Genomic DNA, 23,079 nt, shown 5'->3' on the forward strand with positions numbered 1-23,079 from the left:
ATAGGGGCTATGAAGGAGGTGTGTGATAGGGGCTATGAAGGAGGTGTGTGATAGGGGCTATGAAGGAGGTGTGTGATGGGGGCTATGAAGGAGGTGTGTGATAGGGGCTATGAAGGAGGTGTGTGATAGGGGCTATGAAGGAGGTGTGTGATAGGGGCTATGAAGGAGGTGTGTGATAGGGGCTATGAAGGAGGTGTGTGATAGGGGCTATGAAGGAGGTGTGTGATAGGGGCTATGAAGGAGGTGTGTGATAGGGGCTATGAAGGAGGTGTGTGATAGGGGCTATGAAGGGGGGGTGTGATAGGGGCTATGAAGCAGGTGTGTGATAGGGGCTATGAAGGAGGTGTGTGATAGGGGCTATGAAGCAGGTGTGTGATAGGGGCTATGAAGGAGGTGTGTGATAGGGGCTATGAAGGGAGCAGGTGCGTGACAGGGGCTATGAAGGAGGTGTGTGATAGGGGCTAGGAAGGAGGTGTGTGATAGGGGCTATGAAGGAAGCAGAGGTGTGATAGGGGCTATGAAGGGAGCAGGTGTGTGATAGGGGCTATGAAGGGAGCAGGTGCGTGACAGGGGCTATGAAGGAGGTGTGTGATAGGGGCTATGAAGGAGGTGTGTGATAGGGGCTATGAAGGAGGTGTGTGATAGGGGCTATGAAGGAGGTGTGTGATAGGGGCTATGAAGGAGGTGTGTGATAGGGGCTATGAAGGAGGTGTGTGATAGGGGCTATGAAGCAGGTGTGTGATAGGGGCTATGAAGGAGGTGTGTGATAGGGGCTATGAAGCAGGTGTGTGATAGGGGCTATGAAGGAGGTGTGTGATAGGGGCTATGAAGGAGGTGTGTGATAGGGGCTATGAAGGTGTGTGATAGGGGCTATGAAGGTGTGTGATAGGGGCTATGAAGGAGGTGTGTGATAGGGGCTATGAAGCAGGTGTGTGATAGGGGCTATGAAGGAGGTGTGTGATAGGGGCTATGAAGCAGGTGTGTGATAGGGGCTATGAAGGGAGCAGGTGCGTGATAGGGGCTATGAAGCAGGTGTGTGATAGGGGCTATGAAGGAGGTGTGTGATAGGGGCTATGAAGGAGGTGTGTGATAGGGGCTATGAAGGAGGTGTGTGATAGGGGCTATGAAGGAGGTGTGTGATAGGGGCTATGAAGGAGGTGTGTGATAGGGGCTATGAAGGAGGCGCGTGATAGGGGCTATGAAGGAGGTGTGTGATAGGGGCTATGAAGGAGGTGTGTGATAGGGGCTATGAAGGAGGTGTGTGATAGGGGCTATGAAGGAGGTGTGTGATAGGGGCTATGAAGGAGGTGTGTGATAGGGGCTATGAAGGGAGCAGGTGCGTGACAGGGGCTATGAAGGAGGTGTGTGATAGGGGCTATGAAGGAGGTGTGTGATAGGGGCTATGAAGGAGGTGTGTGATAGGGGCTATGAAGGGAGCAGGTGCGTGATAGGGGCTATGAAGGTGTGTGATAGGGGCTATGAAGGAGGTGTGTGATAGGGGCTATGAAGCAGGTGTGTGATAGGGGCTATGAAGGAGGTGTGTGATAGGGGCTATGAAGCAGGTGTGTGATAGGGGCTATGAAGGGAGCAGGTGCGTGATAGGGGCTATGAAGGAGGTGTGTGATAGAGGCTAGGAAGGAAGCAGAGGTGTGATACGCGCTATGAAGGAGGTGTGTGATAGGGGCTATGAAGGAGGTGTGTGATAGAAGCTATGAAGGAAGTGTGTGATAGGGGCTATGAAGGAGGTGTGTGATAGGGGCTATGAAGTAGGTGCGTGATAGGGGCTATGAAGTAGGTGCGTGATAGGGGCTATGAAGTAGGTGCGTGATAGGGGCTAGGAAGTAGGTGCGTGATAGGGGCTATGAAGTAGGTGCGTGATAGGGGCTATGAAGTAGGTGCGTGATAGGGGCTATGAAGGGAGCAGGTGCGTGACAGGGGCTATGAAGCAGGTGTGTGATAGGGGCTATGAAGGAGGTGTGTGATAGGGGCTATGAAGGAGGTGTGTGATAGGGGCTATGAAGGAGGTGTGTTATAGGGGCTATGAAGCAGGTGTGTGATAGGGGCTATGAAGGAGGTGTGTGATAGGGGCTATGAAGGAGGTGTGTGATAGGGGCTATGAAGGAGGTGTGTGATAGGGGCTATGAAGGAGGTGTGTGATAGGGGCTATGAAGCAGGTGTGTGATAGGGGCTATGAAGGAGGTGTGTGATAGGGGCTATGAAGCAGGTGTGTGATAGGGGCTATGAAGGAGGTGTGTGATAGGGGCTATGAAGGGAGCAGGTGCGTGACAGGGGCTATGAAGGAGGTGTGTGATAGGGGCTAGGAAGGAGGTGTGTGATAGGGGCTATGAAGGAAGCAGAGGTGTGATAGGGGCTATGAAGGGAGCAGGTGTGTGATAGGGGCTATGAAGGGAGCAGGTGCGTGACAGGGGCTATGAAGGAGGTGTGTGATAGGGGCTATGAAGGAGGTGTGTGATAGGGGCTATGAAGGAGGTGTGTGATAGGGGCTATGAAGGAGGTGTGTGATAGGGGCTATGAAGGAGGTGTGTGATAGGGGCTATGAAGGAGGTGTGTGATAGGGGCTATGAAGCAGGTGTGTGATAGGGGCTATGAAGGAGGTGTGTGATAGGGGCTATGAAGCAGGTGTGTGATAGGGGCTATGAAGGAGGTGTGTGATAGGGGCTATGAAGGAGGTGTGTGATAGGGGCTATGAAGGTGTGTGATAGGGGCTATGAAGGTGTGTGATAGGGGCTATGAAGGAGGTGTGTGATAGGGGCTATGAAGCAGGTGTGTGATAGGGGCTATGAAGGAGGTGTGTGATAGGGGCTATGAAGCAGGTGTGTGATAGGGGCTATGAAGGGAGCAGGTGCGTGATAGGGGCTATGAAGCAGGTGTGTGATAGGGGCTATGAAGGAGGTGTGTGATAGGGGCTATGAAGGAGGTGTGTGATAGGGGCTATGAAGGAGGTGTGTGATAGGGGCTATGAAGGAGGTGTGTGATAGGGGCTATGAAGGAGGTGTGTGATAGGGGCTATGAAGGAGGTGTGTGATAGGGGCTATGAAGGAGGTGTGTGATAGGGGCTATGAAGGAGGTGTGTGATAGGGGCTATGAAGGAGGTGTGTGATAGGGGCTATGAAGGAGGTGTGTGATAGGGGCTATGAAGGGAGCAGGTGCGTGACAGGGGCTATGAAGGAGGTGTGTGATAGGGGCTATGAAGGAGGTGTGTGATAGGGGCTATGAAGGAGGTGTGTGATAGGGGCTATGAAGGGAGCAGGTGCGTGATAGGGGCTATGAAGGTGTGTGATAGGGGCTATGAAGGAGGTGTGTGATAGGGGCTATGAAGCAGGTGTGTGATAGGGGCTATGAAGGAGGTGTGTGATAGGGGCTATGAAGCAGGTGTGTGATAGGGGCTATGAAGGGAGCAGGTGCGTGATAGGGGCTATGAAGGTGTGTGATAGGGGCTATGAAGGAGGTGTGTGATAGGGGCTATGAAGCAGGTGTGTGATAGGGGCTATGAAGGAGGGGTGTGATAGGGGTTACGAAGGAGGTGTGTGATAGGGGCTAGGAAGGAAGCAGAGGTGTGATAGGGGCTATGAAGCGAGCAGGTATGTGATAGGGGCTAGGAAGGAAGCAGAGGTGTGATAGGGGCTATGAAGCGAGCAGGTGTGTGATAGAGGCTATGAAGGGAGCAGGTGCGTGATAGGGGCTAGGAAGGAGGTGCGTGATAGGGGCTAGGAAGGAGGTGTGTGATAGGGGCTATGAAGGGAGCAGGTGTGTGATAGGGGCTATGAAGGGAGCAGGTGCGTGATAGGGGCTATGAAGGAGGTGCGTGATAGGGGCTATGAAGGAGGTGCGTGATAGGGGCTATGAAGGAGGTGCGTGATAGGGGCTATGAAGGAGGTGTGTAATAGGGGTTATGAAGCAGGTGTGTGATAGGGGCTATGAAGGAGGTGCGTGATAGGGGCTATGAAGGAGGTGCGTGATAGGGGCTATGAAGGAGGTGTGTGATAGGGGTTATGAAGCAGGTGTGTGATAGGGGCTATGAAGGGGGGGTGTGATAGGGGCTATGAAGGAGGTGTGTGATAGGGGCTATGAAGGAGGTGTGTGATAGGGGCTATGAAGGAGGTGTGTGATAGGGGCTATGAAGGAGGTGTGTGATAGGGGCTATGAAGGGGGGGTGTGATAGGGGCTATGAAGGAGGTGTGTGATAGGGGCTGTGAAGGAGGTGTGTGATAGGGGCTATGAAGCAGGTGTTTGATAGGGGCTATGAAGGAGATGTGTGATAGGGGCTATGAAGGAGGTGTGTGATAGGGGCTATGAAGGAGGTGTGTGATAGGGGCTATGAAGGGGGGGTGTGATAGGGGCTATGAAGGAGGTGTGTGATAGGGGCTAGGAAGGAGGTGTGTGATAGGGGCTATGAAGCAGGTGTGTGATAGGGGCTATGAAATAGGTATCTGATAAGGTCCTTCCCTGTTAAGGATAGATAAAAACCCTCAAATAGCTATTCTATTTTATTTTTTTTATTATGAAACATCAGATGGACCATTAGATATTTAAAGAGGTAAGGTAAATACCAAAATAATTTGACTTTGACTAGCACAGTGAAGAAATCCAAGAGTATTTCTGTAAAGAAAAGGCTATAAAAAATAAATTATGCAATTATTTGAGCCAAAAAAGCAAATGTGCATAACCCCTCACCCAATTTAAAACAATTATCTATGATATAATCAATTCAATTGAATTCCAACCCCAAAAGTTTGGTTGATTACATTTTGCCTGTTTGCTGTTCTGCAGGTCCCTATTTTTGTTGAGAGCGATGAAAACTTCATGCGGACTCTATCACTCCACACGACATCTTATGTCTTCAAGCCAGGTGTGTTTATAGTCCCTTGTTGTGAGGCTAAAAAGTATTTTTCTGTAAAAAACACTAAATGTATTTTTATTTTTAATGCTCAACATTATTCTTGGGTGGCAAAGTAAAATAAAACCATATTTGTAGAATGTAAAAGACACTTTTTACACCATGAGGTCCTATAAAATCAGGGTGCATGTAGCCATGGGTACTTTATGTAGCTTTTTTTCAGGAGACTGATCCTTACCAGAATAAATCTTTTTGTTTTCTATTTCCCCAAGGCAACTGCGTCTCAGCTTGTAGCTTAAGCACAAACAAACAACATTGATTATTTGTCGTTTTTCTGTCATTTGATCTAGCATATGGGTCTAGATCATAGCATACTTTACTAGCCATGCTATATGGGAGTTGCAATAAAGAAAAAAACCCATTGAAGAGTTACAAGGGTTTTTTAATACTCAACCAAAAATGAATACACTTAAAGTTTAGTTACTAGTTGGTTTTGTTTGCCCATTAATTCCTCTGCAATTCTTTCCTTATTGCACTGCCCCTAACTGGTGACTGGTAACTAGCAATATATGTGCTATCTGTTGGCAGGTGATTACATCGTGTACGCTGGTGACATGGGGCGGGAGATGTACTGCATCAGAAGAGGCCAAGTGAACATTTTATGTGAGGATAACGTTATAGGTACATTGGGTCCTGGGAGCTTTTTTGGAGAGGTAAGAACACATGAGTGACATCCCTGTCAAACCACTCACAGATTTTAATGTGATAAGTTCTTTGTTGTTTGTTTGTTTTGTTAATTTTATTTTACCATAATAATAATTATAACAATTGCATGGAGGACTAGACAAACTAGACAAACCTAACAAGTAGTTCTTTACAAGTAGTCCACTTATCTAAAAAAAGCTTTCAATTTAGGTATACATTGCATGTGCATAATTATATGAAAAGTCTAGTAAGTCGTCTTGTATGCACCGATGCCAATCAAGAAGGAAAATATAGAAATATTTACAACAGATTGGCTGTATTGAAAAAAGTCTTAAGAGTTATTATACTCTATAATATGATTTTTGTATTGTTGTTTGAATAGTCACAGAGAATTCATTCAATCAGAGATGGTATTCCAATTTGTGGTTACTTTTTTAATTTATTCCTTGTGGATTATAGCCATATTTCATCTGATAATAAGTTGACATAATTGTACGCTTCCCTGCTTATTTTCCCTTGTGTGTTAATGCAGATTGGCCTTATTTATGGCGAGAGCCGTTTTGCTACAGTTCAAGCTAAAACTTACTGCCAAATCCTGATGCTGACAAAACACGATCTTGACGAAGTCCTAGAAGAATTCCCTATCATCAAAAGGTGGGGCAACCTTTTTTGTTAGCAGTGTGAGGTTTTACTGTTACAGCAACAAGAATATCCATATATAGTGGTTCCAGTGGGACCAAAAAAATATGTCAGTTTGTATGAAAGTGTTCCTTTTTGAAGGTTTAAGTTATAGAGTTTCACTATAGAATTTGAAGTTGGGATTTGGGAATTGTCTATTGTGTTGAGGTTGTCTACTATATGAATGTCCATTATATGGAGGTTGTCCACTAAATGGGTGTCCATTTCATTGAGGTTGTCCCCTTTAATATAGACGTCCTCTAAACAGATGTCCATTAATGGGGGTTGTCCACCTAATGGTTGTCCATTTTATTGAGGTTGTCCCCTTTAATATAGACGTCCTCTAAACAGATGTCCATTAATGGGGGTTGTCCACCTAATGGTTGTCCATTTTATTGAGGTTGTCCCCTTTAATATAGACGTCCTCTAAACATATGTCCATTAATGGGGGTTGTCCACCTAATGGTTGTCCATTTTATTGAGGTTGTCCCCTTTAATATAGACGTCCTCTAAACAGATGTCCATTAATGGGGGTTGTCCACCTAATGGCTGTCCATTTCATTGAGGTTGTCCTCTTTAATATAGACGTCCTCTAAACAGATGTCCATTAATGGGGGTTGTCCACCTGATGGTTGTCCATTTCATTGAGGTTGTCCACTTAATAAAGACGTCCTCTAAACAGATGTCCATTAATGGGGGTTGTCCACCTAATGGCTGTCCATTTCATTGAGGTTGTCCACTTAATATGGACGTCCTCTAAACAGATGTCCATTAATGGGGGTTGTCCACCTAATGGTTGTCCATTTCATTGAGGTTGTCAACTTAATGGATGTTTATTATAGGAATGTCGTACACTTTGGATTACCATTTGAAGGAGGTTGTGTACTTAATAGATGTCGATTATATTGAAGTTGTCCACTCAATAGATGTGAATTATATGAATGTTGTTTACTTAATGGCTTTCTGTTGTATTGAGGTTGTCCTAATGAATGTCCATTATATGAACGGTGTTTACTTTATGCGTGTCCATTATGTAAAGGTTGTCTATTTATGCATGTCCATTAAAATTAATGTTGTCTACTTAATGGATATGTCCATTATATAGAGGTTATACACTAAATGGATGTCCACTATACAGAACTTCCTCTAAATTAGGATATTAATTGAAACAAGATGAAGCGACTAGGACTTATTGTGTGTGTCTTTATTCTCAGATAATAACTCTAGGCTGTACAATAATTGATAATCACAAGTTAATCACGGGGTGGGGATTGTGTTACGTATTGTTCGTGTCGTCACGTACGACATCTCGTTACATCTTACCCCTAACAGAACAAAAGATACATGGCATCATAGTACAGAATACGTCGTTAGATCTATAACTATGATCAGCCGTTCTTGATTGTCTATTTACAAATCAAACTTCCGTGTAACCGTAATATATATAATGTTCACCATCGCATTGTGACTTCATAGTCCTCATGCCAGACCGGCACTTGTTTGCTCCTTTCTGATCTCCTTAGTCCGGTTGGCATGGTAACCGGTCGCACCCGTTCGTTGCTTTCATCAAGTACAATCTGGGGAGGAGTATCCTCTCCAGAGGCCTCGGGCTCTTGAAACGGAGTGTCCGTTTCTTGCAAAGCTGGCTCATTGGTTTTGAGAATATGCCTTCGGTTCCTCCGATATACCCTGTCACCAACCTTGGCCTTATAGCTCCGGTTATCTAGCTTCTCGGTGCACACCCCTGGTATCCAGCGCTCGTGGCCCGGTGGCTTCATGCGTACGGTCTCACCAGGGTTAACCTCTTTAAGGGGTGTTGCATGTCGGTTATGATAATACTGCTGGCGTTGTTTGGTGCCTAGCAACGCTCGAGCATCCGCATCTGTATCGTAGCAAGGCTGAAGGAGTGTGCCTGCTATCGGAAGCAGTGTTTCGCAACGCCGTCCAATGAGGCGCTGCGCTGGGCTAGTACCAATGCCCTCGGTGGGTGTGTTGCGCCAATTCAAAAGTGCCAAATACTCCGACTGGCCAGAGTCATGAACAGGCGCTCCACGTTCTTCGCGGCATTCTCAGCTTTCCCATTTGACTGCGCATATGTCGGGGATGACAGTATATGGTCGAAACACCAGGTCCGCGCAAACACAGCAAACTCAGCCGATCCGAATTGTGGTCCACCATCTGTGACCAGAACATCTGGAATGCCAAATCTGACACCGCTTTCAGTTCCTTGATAATGCCTTTGGATTTGGTAAATTTAGGGTGTGCGACTTCAATGTAGTTACTATAGTAATCTGGAATTACTAAAAGTGTTCTTCCTTCCAAGTCACATAGGTCAGCACCGACCTTGGACCATGGCCTCGCCACAAAATCGTGCGGCTTGAGTGGCTCTTTACCCGGGGTGTTACGATAGGCCATACAGACCTCACACTTCCGTATGTACTCCTTGAGATCTGTGCTCATTCGTGGCCAGTAGAGAGTGTCACGTGCCCTCCGTATGCGCGCTTCAATGCCAATGTGGCTCCCGTGGGTTACTTCAATTAGCTCCTTGCGTAACGCCAGTGGGACAAGTAACTGCTGTCCCTTGAACACGATATTGCCTTGTAGGACAAGCTCGTCACGGATGTCGTAGTATGGCAGAAGACACTGCGGTACCTCGGCTCTTTTGAAGGGCCATCCCTGTTGTAACATGACACGCAGCTGCTGTAGAACTGTGTCGTTAGCCGAGGCGCTTTCAATCTGCTCCCATCGAGCCTTGCTGACGGGAAGATATTGCTTGTGGTCAATTTTCTCCATCTCTTGTATGAACTCGGTTGCATTGACCTCTGGTAAATACGGCTGGCCCCTCTGATTGAACCGAAACCTCTCAAAGGGGACGTTCTTTCTTGGTTGACAATACTCCGCGTATTTGTCTAAGACTGGCTTTATTTTTGTCTTATCCCCCTCGGCAGCCCACTCGAATGTTGAATATATGTCTCGCGCTTCTTCTCCTATTATTGTTAGCAAGGTTGCGACCTGAACTTTCTCGCCCTTTTTGTCCAGCTCTGTTGCTAAAGCGTAGTTATCCCACGCCAGGCGGAACTTCTTCCATCTTTCCACCACGTTACCGTCGTGAAGGTCTAGTGCCTGCGGTGGAGGCAAAGTGAATCCGCTAGCCATTGCCTTCTGGCTAACCAACCGTTTTCGAAGTCTGGCTTACAATCTCTAGATGTGGAGTCCGCTCACTCACTGGCTGCCACCATGAAACAAGATGAAGCGACTAGGACTTATTGTGTGTGTCTTTATTCTCAGATCGTTACTCTAGTGTTGTGTATTAGCATTTAGTTATTTATAGGATTAACACTAGTGATGATGTAATTGATTATGTATGTAATGATTATGTGACAAGTGATTGTTATGCCATATAAGGTCTAAGGTGTATACTATATAATTATCTGAATTAAAGAATAAAGTTAGTCTACAGTACAAATCGAAGTGAGCAGTTGTCTTGTTATATGCCGAGCTAGAAATATTCCAAATCTAGGCTGTACAATAATTGATAATCACAAGTTAATCACGGGGTGGGGATTGTGTTACGTATTGTTCGTGTCGTCACGTACGACATCTCGTTACATTAATGATTAGACTAGTCAGGGTTATTTTTGCTGCAGGATTTTCTTTGCTTTAATTGTAAGCTTTCCTATGTTTTTTTGAGTGCACTCTTGTTTTTTATTCTGCTACTCTGTGAAGGGTCCGTCGAATTAATGTTCCCCTCCATTTCATGGTGCAGGCAAATCACTGAAGCTGGCGCTCGACATGCTATGTTCAGCAATAAAAATCAGAATAAGACACGTAAAGCAATCCGTCGCCTCTCACTAGAGGCTTCACAGCGGGCCCAAGCATCCAGAGTAGCCTACAAGAACAAGCTGGACGTGATCAAAGCTAAAAAGAAGAACTATGTCATTCCAGAGTCTGAAATAGAAAAGGGGTAAGACTGTATAAAATGCTCATTACAGCAGAGACCAGAAAGTTATAAATAATGGGTCACAGATCTGCATGAAAAATGTTTCAAAGTCATCTAAGCCCCTCAATTATCTGACCCAAGGACAAGTTAAAGTTTTAAAAAGTGTAGTTCCGTTGAACCCACTAAACCAACCCTGGATCCCCAATCACTGTGCACTTGAATGTACATCAAATGCTATCAAACGCTAGATTTATAGCTCATGTTTACATAGAAAATACAGTTATGATGCAAAAGATAAATCTTTTTGTCTTTTAAGCCAATGACTTCCCTGGTTGAATTAGAGGAAAGTAAAATAATTAAATAACTATCATCAGAAGATTTTGTCAGAATTGTTTCCTTTATGGTTTCTTGATCAAGTGTAAGAACCCAGACTATCAATAGCTAAAGTTATCAAATGCTATCAAATGCTAAAGTTACATATGAATATGTTTCATCTCAAATAAACAGTACAATGTAAATCATTGTGTCGGCAGAGATAGTGATGATGCAGATGGAGCAGATGATGAAGTCTTTACTGAGGATGAGATCAGAAGAGTGTACCAAGACATGGCACCTGTGGCCCGAATTTTCTCCTGTCTTCTTATGAGGTCATTATAGATACTTTTTATTCTGCCTTGGTCATTATAATGTTTACCCTTTCTGGAAATCATTGAAATATTTTAGACTCAATGTTTTGGATATATTTGCTTTGATGATAAGACTTCCTGGTATAGTCTGCTGTAAGAATTTCAATTGCTCTTTTTTCCAGGATTGTACATTTTAAAAATGATAGCCCTTACAGGAAATCATCCTAATATTTTGATGTGCACTTTTTTTTTAAATGAATCCCCTTGCTGGAAATCATTGATATTTTTTAATAACATTCTTTTTTTTCTAGATAATGATCTTTTTGCTCATGACAACCTTTTTTTTTAAATATCTACAACATACACATTATATACTCAGTACACACTCATTCCTTGATATTAATTAATAGGAAAGGCATTTCACCCAAGGCAGTGTGGTTCCGTGTGTGGCAAGGAATCACCACCACCATCGCTGGTTTTTACCTGGCCACTGTAGTTCTACAGGCTGCCATCCTACACATTGACATCACCTTCTGGACGCTCCACTATTGCTTTGAGATTGTGTTTCTTGCAGACATGTAAGTATGGAGAACAATGGTTCTTGTTACCATGCTTTCTAGACAGCAGACCCAGGGAGTTTATAGTATATAGCTCATAGTATTGTAAGGAGTAATCATATTTTGTAATATAGTACCATATTTAAGATGACTTAATTGATGATTTTCGGAATTTGTACTTTTATGTACAGCTACATCAAGTTCCATGTTGGCTACTACAGCAAAAACAAAGTTCTTGTGACACACCCTGTTTACACAGCAAGGAAGTACCTTAGGTAAGCCAAACCATGACAACACTTTTGATCATTCTTTTCCATTGTTTTTAAGGGTGTACTGACATTAGTGTTGCTCAGTAACGACGTTGCTACGCTGGTGGCGTTGAGCGCTCGCATAACACGAAATTAGTCATTCACAAGCTTTCCTGAAGTAAAAGAAACAAAAATTTGCGTTTCAATTTTCCCAAAATTGACTTAAAGTTGATATCAGCCTTTTCGGGTGATGATTTTACCATATTTTGTAAAAACGAAGATTTAGCGGAGATTTATTCGAGCCAACCTTTTTGAAGCCAACGGATATCATCCCTTTGAAGTGTAAATACCACGAAACACTATTGGAATTTGTTTATATACTTCATTTCATTTTCATCATGTGAGATATCCAGACTCGTACCCAGTCGTTATTTGCTGTTGCGCGGACATCCACAGGAATCCTGAAGCAAAGACGGAAAAAAAAAACACTGGCAGATTACAGATTCAAGATGGCGGGCGAAATCGACGAGCAAAAATATTACGAATTTTCACAGACGAAGAAGGACCTATCCATACTGCATTTCTTGCCTGTAAAATTCCATGTGCACATGAAAACTGCAGAAATAGCCTAAATACTTTCCTGGAGTTTGGAATTCGGCGTAAGGTCATGTGCGAATAGTGACTTCCTCGCTATTGAGCTTCTTCTAGGGAACATAAAGACAGTATGTGCTCGAATTATATATCTGAAAGTGTATATTTGTGATAAATACAATCCAACCAGAGCAGTATGAGTTCAAATGAGTGCCAGAACACTCAGACCATCCAAATTCATTTCATGAAATGATGTATCGAGCTCACCAGTGTCGTCCGCGTCTTGGGTTTTAGGAATCGAAAATATCATCTAATTGGACAGGGAAACACCGAAAATAAAACTAAATGGTTTACAACGAGTGTGTGTAGGTAGGCCCTTGGACTTGTGCACAAAAAAAGTAAAAAAAAAACCGGTCATAAAAACGCTGCTTGCAAGATATTTGAAAAACTTGCAAGATATTTCCTGAGTTCTGCCAGACGTCAAGCGAATTCCGACCCCGACACCGCATCCTGAGCGTCATGCATCACGCGGCGTCTGGGTACTGTGGGGACTGTGAGATATCAGTGTGTCTGAGCAGACCGAATGTACGAACGCGCAGGCTTTGTTTCACTTCCGGTTCTGCGTCTTCTAAAAAAAGTTTTTTTGTTGCCAAATTATTTCAAAACTCAATTTTTTTTCTGTATTCTTTTTCATTAAACCTCCTTCATATAGCCAAGCATGGATTTAGCGTTAATCTAACAGAAACCAAAAATATATCAAATAATCTGGATTTCGGGACCTTTGAAAAATCATAAAAAAAACAATAACTCAATCATTTCTAAAACACATGCTTGGCTTAATGCACCCATCCCTCAAGATTCATGAAACGTATTCAATATTTGTTTTCGAGCAAAATTACTTTGAATATATTTTTTTTATCTTTATCTATGACGTCACATTATGACGTCACAGGGTAACATCATCATAATAGTCAGCACACTTTTGTTGGTCAACTTGGCAAATATCAGTCCCTTATGACTTTCTACAAGGCTTTTATGCTCTATTCAATTTTCCTTAGCAACATATGTCAGTACACACTCAATTGACTGTGTTTACCATTGCTGATTGCAGGGGAAACTTTGTTATAGATGTGTTGGCAAGCTTCCCAACTGAGATCTTTATACTTGCTTCCATGCCACTAAATATAAGTAAGTTGTTTGTACTCAAACCTAAAAAGTCAGTTTGAGCTAGTAGGAAGTTTGAGTTATCTGAGTTCTACAGTAATATTGGTGTACCACTGTTTGAGTTTATAACCATAATTGAGTTAAGTTATTTGACATTTTGACATGTTATTATTATTATTATCATCATCATCATCATCATTATTATTATTATTTATTATTATTATTGTTGTTATTGCGCTAGAGGCTTGCTATGTCACATTACCTGAATATTGCCTGTTTCATATTGAAATCATGTCAACTACTGCCTATTTCAGGCATCTTACGCATCCTAGCATTTGTCCGCCTCAACCGATGTATCCACTTCTACCGACTTGTAAGTGACTTGATATATAGTGTTCTAATGATAACCTTGGTACAGTGCCGCCGTTAGCAAGCTTTTAAATATTGGAGGGGCACAATATAGAAACATTAAAAAAATATTGGGGACACAGGCACCCTACTGGTCATTTACTTATACTGTTTTAAAATATTGGGGAGGGGGCACGTGCCCTCAGTGCCCCACCTCCTGCTACGGCCCTGTGGTAACTGTTAAGTATATTTTGGTCCCTTATAATCCTGCAGGTCATAAACCTTAATATCTGGATGTTATTGCAGGTCCAGTTTTTCAGCTACATGGAAGAGCCTTTGGGTTACTGGGCTAACTTCTACAGGTACTGTCATTCTTTAGATCACATTTATGTTTCTAGTCATCCATACATTCTTAACTTTCTCTTAATTTTTCTTCTTAATTTTCATAATATAGTGATTTTGGAAAATGGAGAATTCTTTAAATTAAGATTATTAACATTCTGTAAACTCTATCTCATAAGGAAGGAACTGCTTTTTTATCTTGTGTCTTTTAGTTCTGCCATTGGCAAACATTTGGCTTCCAATCCGGCGACTCCCAATCATGCTATTTCAGCACAAACATTTGATTGACCAAAGCAAAAAAGTTGGAAAACAGTGCTAGCGTTTGCAATGCAAGAGACCCGACTCTTCATTAGATCCTGATTTTGCGTTGTATTGTTTTGATAGACAACTAAAGTTTGTGATCTACATGTCTCTGTTTACACACTACGTTGCTTGTGGATGGTTCATTTTGGCTTGTGATGGACAGGATGATGGCAGCCATCTTTGTAGAAAAGAATACTGGGCCATGAGCTCTGGACACTCGCTCAGTAAGTCAGTCAAGCACAGTCCACACTGTGAGTCAGTGAGTGAGTCAAGCACAGTCCACACTGTGAGTCAGTGAGTGAGTCAAGCACAGTCTACACTGTGAGTCAGTGAGTGAGTCAAGCACAGTCCACACTGTGAGTCAGTGAGTGAGTCAGCCAGTCAATGAATCATTGAGTCAGTAAGTCAGTCAAGCACAGTCCACACTGTGAGTCAGTGAGTCAGTCAAGCACAGTCCACACTGTGAGTCAGTGAGTGAGTCAGCCAGTCAATGAATCATTGAGTCAGTGAGTCAGTCAAGCACAGTCCACACTGTGAGTCAGTGAGTCAGTCAAGCACAGTCCACACTGTGAGTCAGTGAGTCAGTCAAGCACAGTCCACACTGTGAGTCAGTGAGTCAGTCAAGCACAGTCCACACTGTGAGTCAGTGAGTGAGTCAAGCACAGTCAATGAATCATTGAGTCAGTTAGTCAGTCAAGCACAGTCCACACTGTGAGTCAGTGAGTGAGTCAAGCACAGTCCACACTGTGAGTCAGTTAGTCAGTCGAGCACAGTCCACACTGTGAGTCAGTGAGTGAGTCAAGCACAGTCCACACTGTGAGTCAGTGAGTGAGTCAAGCACAGTCCACACTGTGAGTCAGTAAGTCAGTCAAGCACAGTCCACACTGTGAGTCAGTAAGTCAGTCAAGCACAGTCCACACTGTGAGTCAGTTAGTCATTGAGTCCGTCAGTCAGGAAGTCAATCAGCCTTTCATTCATTCATTCATTCATTCATTCATTCATTCATTAGGTCAGTTAGTCATTGAGTCCGTCAGTCAGGAAGTCAATCAGTCTGTTATTCAGTGTGTCATTCATTCATTCGTCTATTCGGTCGCTTGGTCAGTAAGTGAGTAATAATTCAGTTTGTTACAAATGGTATTTCATTTTATCTTATTTTAGAAAAGGATGACCCCGTCTTCGAGAGATATTTGATCAGCTTCTACTGGGCTGCGGCCACTTGTGCATCTGTTGGGTATGGAGACATCCGCTCATACCAGGTGTCGGAGGTGAGGACCATCTCCATCATCATAACCACCTTCAACAACATTATCACCAGTATCATAGCCATCATCATCATCACAACATCATTATGATGATGCCCTTTAGCAACATTATCAGCAGCAGCATCTGAGTGTATTTATCATTTTATCATCAGATGACCTATTCATTCTTCTTCATCGTTATCGGCATCGTGTTCTACGGGTACATCGTGGCTAGTGTAGCCGCTGGTCTGGCAAACGCAGATGCACAGAGAGCTCGCTTCCAGGAGAGACTCGATTCTATCAAAGATTTCTTGCAAGTTAGTGCATTATTATAGCACGCCCCTAAAAAAACGGTAACAAATATGAAAAAAAGACTTTAGTCCGAACATCTTGCCTATCAGCATTTTTTTCATGTTCATAAATTACAAGCAAAATAGCAATGAAATGCAATGCGATTTCCAATATTTTGTAAACTTTTGTAATGATTCCAAGCTGCTAAACTGCTAAACATCAAACCAGGGAAGTGTACATGTTCAAGCTAACAGAATTTCATTTAGTGCTTTTTTGGGTATTGTGTAGTCCCATACCCTCCCCCCTCCCCTAGAGAGGATTGGAAATTCCGGGATTGGGTGGAGGTCAAACGCTCCAGAGGGGAGGGAAGGGGCCTTTTTCCTTAACAGGTACTGTATTTTTTTTTTCCAGGGGGTTGGAAATTCCATAGGGGGGTATGGATATTTTCTGGAACTGCACATTCCTTGGTGTTACGGAGAGCATTGTTTTTGGTTCTCAAGGTTTTTGTACTCTATTTCTTTGTCTCGTTCTAAGGTCTTTGATTTTGCCTTTGTTTCGTTGTGTTTTTGGTACTAGTGCTCCGTAACACCTAGAAACTACCGTGCTTTTTGACCTTTGTAATTCAGAGCTGGCCAATAAAAAAAACGCTTTAAAGATTTAAATGACGGAAGCAAAAATAAAATGTTGGTATTGGGAATTGTTGGCGAGATTTATATACCCAGTAACTGGTTTCATGTTGAATGTATGTTTGTTGGATTTTGTTTCCAATTTTAAAAGCAATTTTTTTCCATTTTTAGGAAGAAAACATCAATGAGCATGTCAAATCCAAAATCATCAAGTAAGTTTGTTGGTTTACATGAACTTTTTATTATATGGGAGACAACAGTGTTAAGGAAACTAGCGCAATATTTTGTTTAAACTTGGGAAATTGAAAAAAATACAAGAAAGTAAGCTCTTTAAATGAAAATACTATGCAATTAGTAGCATTATGGTAGAAGACCACTTCATCAATTTCTTCGTAAAGATTGGAAGGTGCTGCAACATTAGATTAAAATTAATTTTAGATTGTACTCAGTTTTGTTGTAATCTTGAGCTGAAATAGAATTAAAAAGAAGTGAGCATGAAATTATTAATTTGTCAAGGGATTTTTGTGGTGTCATTTGACTGATGGGGGAATTGGTAGGGGTTACGAATCTCACCCAAAGCAAGTTTTTGTGCCTGTGGCATGATTTAATCCCTTTTACTCCAGGGCATTATATTATTAACTTTTAAGTTTATATTTAAAAATATAACTTGCAGTCATTATGAGTATACATGGCTGAGGAACCGTGGTGTCGACTCCTCGACGTTGTTTGAAGGCATCCCACTCTCGCTTCATGCTGACATCACCATCAGCTTGTATAAAGATGCCATCGAAAAGGTATGCAAATTTTACCACAGGATATATAAACAAAAACAAAGGTTCCTAGCGAGCTGCACTGGAAAAGGTAGTCCAATCTTACTTCCCCGTGCATATAGGAGCACCTCCTTGACCATGACTCCTTATCTAACTTCATGTGAAACCTGAAGGGTAAGACCGTTATCTCCACTTCCTGAAATTTGCCAAAACACAGTGATTGTATGGTCTGGAGATCAGCACTGTAGGACACCCTAACCCCCCCCCCCCACCGGATTTTCCCTCAACTCCCCCCTCCCCGAATTTACAATTAATCACACTTTGAGCTGGTATCACTAGCCACAGTATAAAATGTCAGACTGCTACTATTTAAAAAAAACATATTATTCTCTCTGTGTGCAGGTCCCTCTATTCCAAAATAAAGACATCGGCTTTGTCAAGATGTTGTCCTTACACGTGAAGCCCATCTATTTCTTGAGTAATGAATACATCGTGCAGAAGGGGGAGATTGGACATGAGGTATGCGTTTAAGCATTAGTCCTGCTTTACCTAAGCCTTAATAGTGTGGCAAACACTACTGGCTAGACAAAACTGTTGTAAAAGTGTCAAGATTGCCACAACAGCACGCGTCACACTTAAACCTTGCATTGTCAGCTATGGATGATATTGTAGATGCATGTAGTTAATTTTAGTTTGTAAGATTTTCCTACCGCTGTCTCTTGCAGTCTCGAGTCCCAAAAGTAGGGCTTCTCATCTGTTGAACACATCATGTGTGGCTCACCTATCTCTGTAGTTTATTTTTGCCTTTTTCTTGTGAAGATGTTCTTCATCCACAAGGGTGAAGTGGACGTGGTTACGGATGATGACCCACCCATCGTGCTTACAACACTCAAAGCTGGCAGTTTCTTTGGCGAGAACAGTGTGCTATTTGACAGCCCCCGCACTGCTTCTGTCAGGTATACTTTTTATTGTAAATCTTTGCATAATATCAAGCTGCTAGTATTGACGGTAAAGGTGTTGCTGATAACGATAATGATTATGATGGTGGTGGCAGTTGTTAGTGATGACGATGACAGTGACGATGGTGTTGGTCGTTTTGTTGATGATGTTGTCAATGGTGTTTTCAATGGTGTTTTCAATGATGATAATGGCGTTGGTGATGATGATCTTGATGGTGGTGTTGGTGGTGATGATGATGATGATGATGATGATGGTATTGGTGGTGATGATGGCGTGGGTGGTGATGATGATGATGGTGTCAGGGGTGATGATATGGTGCTGGTAATGATGATGATATTGATGATGGTGCTGGTGATGATGGTGGTGATGATGGTGGTGATGATGGTGGTGATGATGGTGGTGATGATGGTGGTGATGATGGTGGTGATGATGATGATGTTGATGATGGTGTTGGTGGTGATGATGATGATGTTGATGATGGTGTTGGTGATGATGATGATGGTGTCAGGGGTGATGATGGCATTGGTGATGATAATGATGATATTGATGATAATGCTGGTGATCATGATGAAACGGAAAGACCGTAGTGTGATGATAACGTGAATTAGACCATTGGTACACATGATGCAATAGTACCATGAAATACTGATTATCCTTTTTTTTCAGAGCTCGTATAAACTGTGACGTGTATGTGCTGACCAAGAATGACATGGCTGAGGTACTGTCCCACTACCCGGAGATCAAGGAGGAGATGCTGCGCGCTGCTGAAGAGAACGAGCGCTTACTCCAGGAGAAGGCAGCCTTGGCAACCGAAGCTCTTCCCACCGACGACGACCAGGTAGAGACAACCTCCCGCGTGTTGAAGATACTTGATGTATTTGCAGTAAAAAATGTAAATCTTAGTATCGAGCGAGTCCTAACACACGTTTTTATGTAAAATGAAGTGTAATGCTCAGTATGAGCGTGTTGTGAGCGAGTCCTGACACGCTGTGTATTTGTGGTAAACAGAGGAACTGTGAGACACCTGGATTAGCCGTGGACATGCCAGAAGACGAGGGCGTCACTGTCAAAACACCAAGGAACTGCTGCGGTGCCATCTTGAACTTCCTTTGGGTAAAACTGAGCGAGTTCGTGATCGAGCCGGACAGCAAGTTGCATTACATCACATTCCTCAACTGTGCCCTCATTTTCCTGACCAGTATCACCATCACTTTCACCGTAAGTCAGAGAATGTTTAGAAACATCCCCCGACTAAGCCAACCCTCCTGCTGAGCAAAGTTTGGTCCTCCAAACTGCGATTTTTATCACATTTTGCAGCCCCGCTGTCTCCAACTCTAAAAACCGCCCTGCCTATAAAAATATAACTTGTTTTTCCTTGTAAAGGTGGCCTTCCAAGAGCATGCTTTGTACATTCACCTGTTTAATTATGCAGCCGAGCTCTGCTTCTTTGTCGAGGTAAGTCACTGAAATACATCAAGTATACACACCCGACGACTTGTGTGACGAATATTTTACTGTTGGGACCAGGTTGTTTTAAAGAATGTCAGTAAGGTTCTTCTTTGTTATTGTTTACATTTAAAATACACGGGTCTGTTTACAAGGAAACCATAGAATAAGGAACCACAATGTATCTGATTACTAACGACCAAATTGATTAAACTTGCCTCACTTTAATTTAGCCGATGGAAATGGGTTCTTTGCGTTAAATGGTACTGGTGGCGTGAATAACAATGTCTATCATCAGTTTACATCAATTTAGATCAATGGCATGTATCCTTTTTTTCCTTATGCGTTTTTCCGTGCTTCTTTTCTCCTCAGATATTCTTCAAGTTCAACATGGCTTACCGTCTGCCCACTGGTGTACTTGAGACTGATCAGCGTCGTATTGCCACACATTACGTGAAAGAGGGATTCATTTTTGACTTTGTAGCGTCCTTCCCACTCGAGATCTTTGCCTTGGCTGCGCCTGAGGGAAGCAAGCTTGAAGTGTTGTCCTACCTTAGATTGACCCATCTCCTCCGAATTCTCCGACTTTCACAATTCTTCAACGAGTATGGCAACAAGCTTAACATCAAGTACGCATCATCTTGATACTTCAACTATGTATAAGTTCTTTACCTTGATACTTCAGCTATTTACATTTTTTTTTCCTTGAATTGATAATTTAACCTTGTATGGCTTCTTTACCCTGGTTTGATACTTCAGCTATGTATATCATCTTTACCCCGGTTTGATACTTCAGCTATGTATATCGTCTTTTTCCTGGTTTAATACTTCAACTATGTATATCTTCTTTACCCCGGTTTGATACATCAACCTTGTATATCTTCTTTACCCTGGTTTGATACTTCAGCTATGTATATCTTCTTTACCCCGTTTTAGTACTTGAGCTATGTATATCTTTTTTACCCTGGTTTGATACTTCAGCTATGTATATCTTCCTTACCTTGGTTTGATACATCAACCTTGTATATCTTCTTTACCCTAGTTTGATACTTCAGCTATGTATATCTTCTTTTCCTTGCTTTTGATGATTCAAAAGTATAACTTCTTTACAATGGTTTAATACTTCTGCGTTGATGGCTTGTTCAGCTTGTTCGTGTTTTTGGTACGCAGACAGCGACAACAAAAACAAGGAAATGCAAGCTACTTTGCATCACCTCTAAGCATAAATAATTATATTATATGGAATTAATTTTACGATTACACATCCCGCAACATAAATTTAAAAGATGCTATTGTTTATGTAGTACTGACGGGCTTTTTCTTCTTTTCTAGCGTTTTTGAGGTGCGCATGACTAAATTCGTCTTGTACGTGATTCTGACTGTTCACATGTTCGCATGTGGTTGGTACTTCATGGACTGCCCCGGTAATAAGTGCGACCCTAAAGAACGCTATTGGCTTGACGATCACGGTAAGCCTTTAATCGTGCACAAAGGAAGGCTTCATTGTTATAGTAACTAATGCGGGTACCCTTTCTATAGGGCTTCGAGGCGAGGCGGGGCTGACAATCTACGTTTCAGCCCTGTACTGGGTCGTAGCGTCCGTTACCACCACTGGCTATGGAGACATCCACGCTGACAACAACAACGAAATGAGTAAGCAACATTATTTAATTTTAAAAATGTGACGAACAACGAATACATGCGAACAACTCGAAATAGGTACTCCAAAAACAGGAAAAAGGTTTTAAAAATGCTATTGTAGTTCCCGGAAAAGTGCAAGTATACTTGTGAGTTGTTCGCAGACTTTTCACACAGTGTTAAAAGCAAACAAAGTGGCTTAACACCCTCGGGCAGTAGAATCCACACTCTTTTTGTAGTTTACGAAAGGTGCCAAATGCTCTTCTTTATTTCTCTTTCTGTAGTTTACGCGAGCTTTGTGATGGTTGGCGGGAAGCTGCTGTTCGGTTTTATTCTCAGTAACATCGCCTCCACACTATCTAACTTGGAGATGAAACAGTTCGGATACAGAAAGAAGCTGGAAGTCGTCAAGGTAGCTCTTATGTGAAGAATTCGAAATGACACCTTACCGTTAAAGGTGTTTTGTTCTTCATATGCTGATTTGTTATTGAATTCTTTCCACCCCATAAATGTTTTTCATGCCACTTTAGTAATTAGAATTTTGACTTTTCTATAGCACCATCTAAAAAAGGAAATGGCACCCGTGGAGCTGCAAGAGCGTGTTATTAACTTTTACGAGTTCATTTGGTTCAAGAACAAGTAAGCAGCATATCATATTACTCTTTTCCTAAATTGTTCTTGATCTTAAGACTCCTTGCTAATAGCGGGATTGTTATCTTTCAGGGGAGCAAAGTTTAGCTCTCTCTTTTACGACATCCCTCACTGCCTTGGTGGCGAACTAGCTATGGAACTTGTAGGAGATGTTCTAAAGAAGGTAAACTAAAAATGAACATATCCTAAGATGCCATACCCTGTCGCCCCGCCCCGTCTAGCTTGCCTTACGCTAGCACACAACATCCTGTCTAACTTGACCTACCCTAGGACACAACACCCCTTGTCTAACTTGCCCCACCCTAGGACACAACACCCCTTGTCTAACCTGCCCCACCCTAGGACACAACACCCTTTGTCTAACCTGCCCCACCCTAGGACACAACACCCCTTGTCTAACTTGCCCCACTCTAGGACACAACACCCCTTGTCTTACTTGCACCACCCTAGGACACAACAACCTGTCTAACTTGCCCCTACCTAGGACACAACATCCCTTGTCTAACTTGTACCACCCTAGGACACAACACCCCTTGTCTAACTTGCCCCAACCTAGGACACAACACCCCTTGTCTAACTTGCCCCACCCTAGGACACAACACCCCTTGTCTAACTTGCCCCACCCTAGGACACAACACCCCTTGTTTAACTTGCCCCACCCTAGGACACAACACCCCTTGTCTAACTTGCACCAACCTAGGACACAACACCCCTTGTCTAACTTGTCCCACCCTAGGACAAACACCCTTGTCGAACTTGCCCCACCCTAGGACACAACACCCCTTGTCTAACTTGCCCCACCCTAGGACACAACACCCCTTGTCTAACTTGACCTACCCTAGGACACAACACCCCTTGTCTAACTTGCCCCACCCTAGGACACAACACCCCTTGTCGAACTTGCCCCACCCTAGGACACAACACCCCTTGTCTAACTTGCCCCACCCTAGGACACAACACCCCTTGTCTAACTTGCTCCACCCTAGGACACAACACCCCTTGTCTAACTTGCCCCACCCTAGGACACAACACCCCTTGTCTAACTTGCACCAACCTAGGACACAACACCCCTTGTCTAACTTGCCCCACCCTAGGA

General features: G+C 43.0%; 1 protein-coding gene across 5 annotated transcripts in view; it reads left to right on the forward strand.

Annotated features, from left to right (window-relative positions):
- LOC5507189 overlaps window positions 1-23,079 on the forward strand; it is a 51,343-nt gene that overhangs the window by 20,792 nt on the left and 7,472 nt on the right. For all 5 annotated transcript variants that reach the window (XM_048724903.1, XM_048724904.1, XM_048724907.1 and 2 more), the window contains 26 exons: window positions 4,792-4,870; window positions 5,447-5,571; window positions 6,096-6,217; window positions 10,008-10,205; window positions 10,715-10,828; window positions 11,218-11,385; window positions 11,556-11,639; window positions 13,315-13,391; window positions 13,682-13,740; window positions 14,022-14,077; window positions 14,442-14,584; window positions 15,519-15,625; window positions 15,775-15,918; window positions 16,690-16,730; window positions 17,192-17,312; window positions 17,691-17,807; window positions 18,108-18,244; window positions 18,915-19,086; window positions 19,257-19,466; window positions 19,632-19,703; window positions 20,067-20,323; window positions 21,027-21,163; window positions 21,234-21,347; window positions 21,617-21,744; window positions 21,889-21,971; window positions 22,056-22,146. In XM_048724903.1, coding sequence (XP_048580860.1) covers window positions 4,792-4,870; window positions 5,447-5,571; window positions 6,096-6,217; window positions 10,008-10,205; window positions 10,715-10,828; window positions 11,218-11,385; window positions 11,556-11,639; window positions 13,315-13,391; window positions 13,682-13,740; window positions 14,022-14,077; window positions 14,442-14,584; window positions 15,519-15,625; window positions 15,775-15,918; window positions 16,690-16,730; window positions 17,192-17,312; window positions 17,691-17,807; window positions 18,108-18,244; window positions 18,915-19,086; window positions 19,257-19,466; window positions 19,632-19,703; window positions 20,067-20,323; window positions 21,027-21,163; window positions 21,234-21,347; window positions 21,617-21,744; window positions 21,889-21,971; window positions 22,056-22,146 — 3,156 coding nt within the window. The remainder of the gene's footprint in view (window positions 1-4,791; window positions 4,871-5,446; window positions 5,572-6,095; window positions 6,218-10,007; window positions 10,206-10,714; window positions 10,829-11,217; window positions 11,386-11,555; window positions 11,640-13,314; window positions 13,392-13,681; window positions 13,741-14,021; window positions 14,078-14,441; window positions 14,585-15,518; window positions 15,626-15,774; window positions 15,919-16,689; window positions 16,731-17,191; window positions 17,313-17,690; window positions 17,808-18,107; window positions 18,245-18,914; window positions 19,087-19,256; window positions 19,467-19,631; window positions 19,704-20,066; window positions 20,324-21,026; window positions 21,164-21,233; window positions 21,348-21,616; window positions 21,745-21,888; window positions 21,972-22,055; window positions 22,147-23,079) is intronic.

This window comes from Nematostella vectensis, chromosome 3 (assembly GCF_932526225.1).
Source record: "Nematostella vectensis chromosome 3, jaNemVect1.1, whole genome shotgun sequence".
In the NCBI taxonomy this organism is placed as follows: Eukaryota; Metazoa; Cnidaria; class Anthozoa; order Actiniaria; family Edwardsiidae; genus Nematostella; species Nematostella vectensis.